The sequence below is a fragment of the Festucalex cinctus genome, chromosome 1 (assembly GCF_051991245.1).
Source record: "Festucalex cinctus isolate MCC-2025b chromosome 1, RoL_Fcin_1.0, whole genome shotgun sequence".
Classification (NCBI taxonomy): domain Eukaryota; kingdom Metazoa; phylum Chordata; class Actinopteri; order Syngnathiformes; family Syngnathidae; genus Festucalex; species Festucalex cinctus.
In genome coordinates, this window is record NC_135411.1 from 31,911,681 (window position 1) to 31,920,826 (window position 9,146).

Consider the following 9,146-nt stretch of genomic DNA (forward strand, 5'->3'; position numbering starts at 1 on the left):
ATCATCTATGAGAGGACAGATCATGTTAATGATTTCTCCAAATATTTAGGAAGCAGACAAATATAAATAGGCAACAATTTACTTTTTTAAATCTCTTCCAGTGTTCACATTTTCAAATGATCACTTTTACAACATTCCCAGAAAATCACAATGTCCCATCTGTTGGTGACCCCAGCTCGAGTGGGTAACTTATACCACTATTCTCTATAGACTGGTTATACATCCAGTCAGCCTTGGTTGACCCGGATATTTATGTTTCCATTTGACTTTTTCGGGGCCGAGTGATTAAAATGGAGGCTCATTTTACAAACACCATGGAGGTGGTTCTGAGGACACAAGGCTAGTGGAAAAGAGTTTAGGTACTGAAGGGTGCCGTGCTTCTTCAAAGCCCAATAGAGCTCAGTACTGCCACATCCTGGCAGCGTCAAGGTACTTTCTTGGCTTCTCCCTGGACTTCCAGTCGCTCTTTGGCCAATCAGAAAGACTAAATAATGTATACATTCATTGTGTTTGACTGATGAACGTCAGCATGTACAGTACATGTGTGATAAAGTATGTATGTTGGTTATATAAAGACAAACAGCAATTTCTCTTGTGTGAGGAAAAGTGCCAACTGCCTGCACTGGCAATTAATGTGCGCATATAGGCGCTAGAGGACCTGAAAGTTTGCTTCTGTTGTTTTTCAATGCTTCTGTTCCCTGCTTGCATGTGCATTTGAACAGGAAATTTGCCTATTCAACTATTTTATTCATTATATAAAAGAACATAAGCGCCAGGAATGTAAGATTGGCTAACAGCTATACACGAGGTTAACATTAGGCAGCTCAAGTAAGCCAAGCTAGCAACTATTCCGGCTCAATCTGTTTTTTTTTCCTCTTGTCTTTGTACATGGTTAGACAGTGAGCAATGTTTGAATTGTGTAGGGATCAAAGTTGTTTATGTTTGTCATTATGTAGTGTTTTTGCTGCTGTACCGAAACTTTCTCCGTATTTATATCACTCACTCACTCACATCATGTAGGCCACACATGGTCTCCCAGGCAGAGAAGTGAACCCACGCCAACCAGCACCGAAGGCAAGTGACGGTTCCACTCCTGCACCTGGAGCCTGAAAACCGCCAATTTGGAAACAGTCATTTGTGCTATACTGCGATTGGCTGGCAACCAGTCCAGGGTGTCCCCCGCCTACAGCCCAGAGCCAGCTGAGATAGGCGCCAGCACCCCCCCGCGACCCTTGTGAGGAATAAGCGGTCAAGAAAATGGATGGATGGATTTGTGCTATAGTGACGTCATGTCAAGCTGATTCGCAATATGGCGCCCTCTCCTGTCCACCTGTCTCCACTGTCCGCACTAGTTTCGACGGCTGGACACGTGATTAATCGTATTCGTAAGCCTTTTTGATGATGATGATGATTGATGATGATGTAAAATGCTCGATTTGTTGAAGAACTGTTCATGAATCATCATCATTTTGCTATTATGATGGCTGACTACAAATTATGAGTCGCTTTCGGAAAGTCCAACAAGCAGCTGACTCACTGTGAGCGTGTGCGCACTTGTGTTGCTTGTGCATGTGTAGATATGACACAATTCTGAAGCCATTTTTGAAAGAAACAAAAAGAGAAACTCGATCGTGAAAGACAAGATTTTATTGGGTCCGTAGCCTACGATGAATTAAATAAATACATAAATAGGTGACATGTATAAAATAAACATGGTGTCTTGTCACCAGTTGAAGCAGCTGTGGTGTTGATGCAAAGTAGTGTTTAGGACCCAGAGCACATCCCGCCGCAGCACTGACCATCCACAGGTGGCGCTGTCCTGGTTGGGCAGAGACAGCAAGAGTGAGAGACTCTCTCTGTGGTTGACTGACATGTTTGACAGTTGAAAACAGTTCAAGATCAGTGGTAAGATCACATTTTATTATTGGATCTTTATACGTCAAGAAAAAAAAAAAAAAAAAACTTTCCCAATGACAATAAATCTGCCGTGGACATCTAGAGACAATTTTGGCAATTCCATTATCTTCCACCATGTAGCAAAAGGCATAAGATACGTGTTTTGTCGATCACACAACCCAAGCAGAATTTGGCATTCAGCTCCGCAGTGGTGCCTTGAGTTACGAGAGAAAACTCCAGTGTCTTTAAGAGAAGTTTATGCTAGCTAACAGCTACCGCTAACATCAGGGTTATAATAGTTTTGGAATTTTCAACTGAGTTTGTATTTCATTTTGACTTTGTATTTTAAGTTAGCTTGAACAGGTTTTGACAACCAGTTTGTTAGTGTTTATTAGTTTTATTTTTTCAAGAATGCTTCATTTTAATTGAGTTTTTCTTAGTTTAGTACAAGGTTTTTTTTCTCGAACAAGCTTTGTATTAGTTTATTTTTTATTAGTTTTAATATTATCTTTTCTTTAAATATAGAAGTATTATAGATTATCAGCAAAAAAAAGTTGATTTAGTGTTGAGTACCTCTTTAAACAATTTTGTTTTTATTTTATTTCATGAATGAATTCTCTTTCAATGGTAGTTTTAGTTATTTTGTTAGTTTTCGTTAACTATAAGAACCTTGCATAATAACCTTGGCTAACACATAATGGAAAACACCATTGACTTGCTAATGATTAGCATCAATATAGTCAAATCATCAAATAAAATTTTAATCACAATAAATCATCAGAGATTTATGCACCGCTGCGTCATGACAGGTACCGTACCTGTCATATGATATACAACGAGGAAGAAGTAGTAAGCTGGCGATCCAAAGAGTGTTTGTTTGTTTTTTAAATAAAAACACAAACACAATTAGTTTTTGTCGAGGATACTGGAACAGATTAAAAGCTCTTCCATTCATTTGAATGGCAAAGATGATTTGAGATTTGAGTGTTTTTAGTTAAACGGAACAAATTCATCTCGTATGTCAAGTCACCAATGTACATTATTTTTGTAACATTTTTTTTTGCAGTGTGCCTCGGCTGAATAAAGGCTTTAGAATGTAGTTTTTAAAAATTAAATCTCAACGGTTTGAAACGTTTGGAAGTTTCCAAAAGTTACCTGCTGCTGAAGAAGAGCGCTCACATTGCTAAAGTAGGACGACAAGCCAGGATCAGGATTGGCGGCAGTAGCTCTGGACAGCTGCAATAAAGAAGAGGCAACCTTTCAATCAAGTCGGCGGACACTCGCCATGAGGTTGTCGCTGGGCGGTGCTACTCACACAGCTGCTCTCTTGCAGCAGGCCGTTCTGAAGGTTCTGGAAGTCATCCAGCTTACACATGTCCCACGCAAGTCCGCTATCTTCCAGGGCAAAGTCGTACTCCTCAAAAACTTGCTCCGCCCCCTGCAGCGACTTGTAAAGGAAGTGCAGCGCCTGCTGACACTACACACACACACAATTGCACGGCAGCAACTTTATCATAACGCTCATACTGAACTTTTGGAGGCACGTCTTGAAAAGTGAGAAGTATTCTGTGGCTTCCCCAGCATTTTGCTGATGTTTTGATGCATTTATACAGTTTATTTCCATTTATTTGGAGTTGTGCACCTGCAGTGTAGTACCACACTATGCCACAACAGGCTGGGCAGCACTGAGCTCTACTGGAAGACAGGCAGCTCGATTAAGAGCAAATGAAGAAGATGCGTCCAGTGGTGCAGTCGTTCTACATTTTCGTTGTTCTGTATGTTGTGTTTGTATGTGTTGTGGGTTTAGGAATAAGATGACATTGACATGACCATTTTTATTAAACCATCATTTGTTTGATATTACATGTTAGCATTGAGCTAGCAGACTTAAAAATCCAATGTCAAATTTTCCTTGATTGATGTCCGTTTGACAGTAAATGTCAGCTGGGAGTCTCCAATAAACAGCTTGAAGCAAGCACACTTGACCTCTTATTTGGACAACTGTGTGAGTGAGCGAGTCTTCTTTTAGAGTCTTACAAGGAGCTGAAGTGTGTTTGAATGAGTTTAGATGAAGTTCGAAGCTTGTGAGAGGAGGAAAACCATTCTGACATCCAAAAAATTTGATAAAGCCCGCCTTATTTTGCATTTTGACTTCTGTTTTTTAAGATTTACTCAGTTCTAATGAGTTTTTAGAGGATGTTATTTTTTTCCCCCCGAAAATGCTTCGTTTTAGATTTGTTTAAATCATTTTTAGTATTAGTTTTAGTATTTATTAATAGTATTTATTTTGTATTAGCTTAGTATTAACATTAGTGTAAGATCAAGAAACAAAAGAACGTCACTATGTATTGCGTAATAACTTAATACAGTGATTCTCAACCTTTTTTCAGTGACGTACCCCCTGTGAAATATTTTTCAGCCAAGTACCTCCTAACCAGCGCAAGGCATTTCTGATTGGGAAAACTGAGTAATGTGCCATCATTGTCTTATTAACCTTGGAATGCTATTTGTATTTATGTGGTCTCTTGAATGACTTGCAAATAAAAATATATAAGTAAAATAAATAAATGAATAAATAAATAAGTTGGTTATAAATAAAGATTTGTACGCATACAAATTATTATCAACATGAAGTGTCATCATTTGGGATCATAGTAAAGGTTCGTTCTAAAAAAAAACAACAACTGAATTTTAAATAAAGTTTTCAAGTGATTCAAGGTGGCATGTGACAAGTTGGGTCAAACCATTCTGGTATGGGGGATATGTGTTTTTAGGACACTGACATTGAATAACATACTGAATATGAAATGAATTTTATGAAATTATATTTTTCTGAAAATAAATATACTTTCAAAATATATTTTAAAATTTCACGTAACCCTTAGGGTACATGTACCCCCATTTGAGAACCACTGACTTAGTAATATAAACTGCAATTCTCAAACGACTGTTTAACCTTCCTATTTCTGTTTGGATATACAGTAATACTCTACAATTTGAAAGTCGGTTATTTGGTTTTGTTCAGAAGAATGAATACAGACTCAAGCAATTAGAAACGTCATGTCGATGATTTCAGTTTTTGTCTTTTTCTCCGATCAACTGAGACGTGAGCTCACCTGAGTGCTGTCGGCAAAGGCGGCCTGAGGGACGGTGGCATTGGCATTGTACGGCAGGCAGCGGGCAGGAAACAGCGGCCCCTACAGGTCAGAGACACAACTTGCTGGTCCGAATGGCACAAAAGGACACCCGTGAGGTTCTAAGGTGGGCACCTACCAGGTCTTGGAGCAGGTTTTGGGCTTCCAGGACCACGTTTCCTGGGAGACCGCATGTTGGCACGGCTGCCGTCATCACGTGGATGTTGTGCAGCTGTAGGACCATCACCACCACAGCAACGCTCGTGGTCCACATGGTCCTGGCAGTCCAGGTGGTCCTAACAGCTCTGGGCATGGTGTTTCTGAAGGTCCCGGCAAGTGGAGATGCGCTGTGCAAATCGGCAGACTGGATGTCAGAAGCAAATTTGTACCTGCGTGACTCACCAGCCACATGAGTCGGTCCTGTTCGAGAGCCACCTCAAGACGGTCTAGACCAGGACCAGGACCTGGATACGTTTTCACCACCAGTTGAAAGGTAGTTGGGTCCCACTAGTCCAGTCCTTCTCAAATAGGTGGGTGGGCCACCCGAGGGGGTTGCAGTGTGATGTCAGGGTGAGCACGTGTGACCCCAGGGAACATTTTTTTTGTTTTTGCTATAATACAATAAAGTGTAGTTGCACATCAACTACAATAGGTGGCAGTGCCGCTTTCATTGTTACTGTGCCCAAAAAGTATTAGCTGCTTTGCATCGTTGAACTTAAAACACTTTTACAGACAATTGATACCATTTAAAGTTTTGGTGGAGAGATGGGGGTGGGTGCGCAAAATATTTTCTTCTCCCAGGGGGAGTGTGAGGGAAATATAATCTGTTGTTTGCAATCTTATAAATGGGCGTGGTCAATGTAAAAAAGTTGTAACCAAAATATTATTCTGTTGGATGACAGGTGGAGACATCTAGTGGACGAATGTTGTATTGACAAAGAAGTCTCGCCTTCTCTAATAACATTTAACCACTCTTTGACTACCCATTTTATATTTTTTGTTTTTGTTTCAGGTGCAATTTACCCATAATAATGACAAACAATAGAATTACTTTTTAAGAGGAAATTTGCCATCAAGTGCTACTTAAACCTGATCTCTGTAATTTGGCCAAAAATATCTTTACAGTAACCTTTTTTTAAATTTGATCCCCCTAATACATTTTTTCAAATCTTTTAATTGCACCCTGCCTCTTTGAGTCCATTTAGTTGTCTTTTATTTCTGAACTTGACTTTGAAATATCTCTAGCTCTTGTTTTGAAGTGCTTTCTTTGTTGAACTCATGCGAAGCACATTGAGTTAGCTCGTGGATGAAATGTGCTCTGTACATAAATCTGTCTGCCTTGCCAAAAAGATGAAGCTGATAATTTTTAAGAGTAGAAGTCATTCATCATTTGTATTCCACAATCACTCCATGAAAAATAAGCAGTACTTGTAGACTGATTACTTACCGGAGGTCTTGGAGGTCCTGGAGTTGACGGCTGTGTCGGGGGTATCGGTGCGCACGCGTCTTATGGTGAGGGCGTGAATGTCGGCCAGGTTGTGAGATGACATCTCTTTATAGCACAATTCTTAGAAAATGGGAAGTTTCCACTTTCATTTTCATTCGCACTTTTGGATTCCATTTTGTTCATGAAACGCCAACACTCTAGAGCCCGCCCAGACTTTCATCATCATCGTCATCATCATCATCATCATCATCATCGTCATCATCATCGTCATGAAAGCAGTGACAAGGTTTGTGGTGAGTTCATGCATGGCAGATACAATGAAGGTGCTGAATGTGAAATGAGTTTCAGAAGTAATGTGAAGCTGGAAAGCGAGTTGGACTAGTCAAAGAAACCAGTGGGGAAGTTGAAGAAAGCCTTCACGTGCTTTCCAGTGAACGCCTGACGTCAGCGCGCGCACACGCACAGACAGGTTTACCGAGAAGACCTCAAAAGAAAGTCCGCCTTTAGACATAAAAGGAACAACAGATACACAGATACTGCAGACAGACAGACTGCTAGTTAGATAGTGAGACAGGCAGACAGATCTTACACTTTTCAAGGTGTTATTTTTTTCACACTTAACCAGTGTTACTCCAACACTGTATAGTGCTAAAAATATACACTGGTAAACATTGAGTAGTGTTGAAAAACAGTACTCTTACACTAGTGTCAGTGTTAAACATTTAATTCTGCCAACCTACACTTAACTCTGGTGTAGATTAATGAGTGTATTGCACTAGTGTTAAAAATTTAACTCAAACTATCCTTTACTCTGGTAAATGGTACTTCATTTATTTTTGTCATGACTGGGTCACGCCAGGGTTAAGTTTGGGTCATGACCGGGAGGTCAAGTGTCTGTTTTGAACTGATGCAATCGGCATCTAGTTTCAACTGTTTTTAAGCTATGTGATGTCAAGAATCTTTAATCTATTTACTTGATCAACAGCCAATCAGATAATTCCATGTCAGTCCCGTTACCCACGTCTAGCCACAGCCAATCCAATCAATTCACTGTTTATTTAAGCAAACCGAGAAGTGTGTGTTTGTCGGATTATTACCTCGGTTCCTATGTGCATCTCTCCACAGCCCAAGGGGGCTTGGCGTCTCGTGAGTCTCGATGCATTCTCATTGTTTCTCGTCTAGTCATGTTTGTTCTACGCCTCTCGATGTTATGCGAATAAAGAGTTAAAATCTCATTTGTGTCTGCGCTTTTAGGATCCAACCTCAGAAGAGAACAATTTTGATCAATCAAACACATATACCAAAAAGCCATAGACTGAAGCTCATGCTTAATAGCATCTTTCACTTGACTACTGATGACACGGGATCAGGAGAAACTGGGGGTTCTGTATGCTGCTTAAGGGTAATATGACATAGTCACACTGGCCTAGAAACCCACGTTCTTAGGGTCACGAGATGACCATTCTACCACGGAGCCACGCCACCCCAACCACAATAACTGGATGTATCGCTATTGAAATGTGGACAGCAAGCTGGAAATTTCCTCCTTCACTGAAAATGGGGGTGTGGTCAATTTTAACACGCAAGGTAGTGCTATTCAGGTTACACCCACAGCCACTCGAACACTCAAAAACATTTACTATGACAGTGTAACTTTTTATCCTAACAGTTTTAGAATACCACTGCATATTTGATCAAACACGGGAAATTTAACACTGACCGATTTGTTGTGTATGTTTGGAGTTTTCGACATGTCCTATAGTGTAATTTTTAAAAATTGATACATTCACTCAAATTAACATACTTAAAAAGTGAAGGAATTATCTAAATGATTTTTTTTCTTAATCTTCCGTTTTGAACTTTTTTTTGTGTGTGAATTACTTTGATTGTTTGGCAGTTAGGAGGTCAATGTTATTCAACATGTCCTCTAAAAGAGGTCACAATAATGAAATACGGCAAAAAAAACAAAAACAAAAAAACTTTAAACAAACATCACAAGTTTGCTAATATGTATTTTAAATCATAAAAAATAATAGTTTTGAATTTATTTTTAAAAAAAAAAAGCCCTCCAAAAAGTGTTTAAAAAAAAAAAAAAAAAAAAAAAAAAAATTAATTCCCCACTCACAAAACACTGTCACAAAAGTTTTAATTGACTTTTTCTCTTTTTAGCAGAACTCCGCCCACTTGCTCTACTTCAATCCGCAACCCTGCGGAGGCGCTAGCGGGCTGCATGGCTGATGCGTCTACTTCTGTTTTGATGGGTTTGTTCGTGCGCCACCCTTCGGTGGCCCAACTTTGAACTGCAGCTGAGGGTCTCGTTAGCTTTAAACATGACTGGCCACTTCCTTCACGCAATCTAAACAAACTACAATCACTCACTTCCTGTTGGGCCCATCTGCCATCTCAGCCACTTCCTGTCTGGTGACAGACCGCCATATACAAATGACGCCCTACCAAAGTCAATATCCAGCGTGTGTGTATGTTGCACGTGCGTGTTTTTATATAACCACCGACTTGAACCAATTTCGTTGTGGCTTCCCTCCACGGGATAATTTTCACTGCTGTGACATCATAATGCAATAGTTTTGCAAAAGTTTTGAGTGCATGTGTGTGTGTGTGTGTGCGCACGCGAACTTACATCAGAATGTCGCCAACTTACATCACTTATC

General features: G+C 39.9%; 1 protein-coding gene across 1 annotated transcript; it reads right to left on the reverse strand.

Annotated features, from left to right (window-relative positions):
- Positions 1–1,651: 1,651 nt before the first annotated feature.
- LOC144024172 (interferon alpha-17-like) lies at positions 1,652–7,209 on the reverse strand. Its single transcript, XM_077530292.1, has 6 exons — positions 6,478–7,209; positions 5,170–5,377; positions 5,013–5,093; positions 3,212–3,373; positions 3,052–3,132; positions 1,652–1,819 (listed from the first exon to the last, which is right to left on the reverse strand). The coding sequence occupies exons 2-6, from the start codon at positions 5,341–5,343 to the stop codon at positions 1,724–1,726; spliced, it is 594 nt and encodes a 197-aa protein (XP_077386418.1). The 5' UTR covers positions 5,344–5,377; positions 6,478–7,209; the 3' UTR covers positions 1,652–1,723.
- Between the last annotated feature and the right edge of the window lie 1,937 nt (positions 7,210–9,146).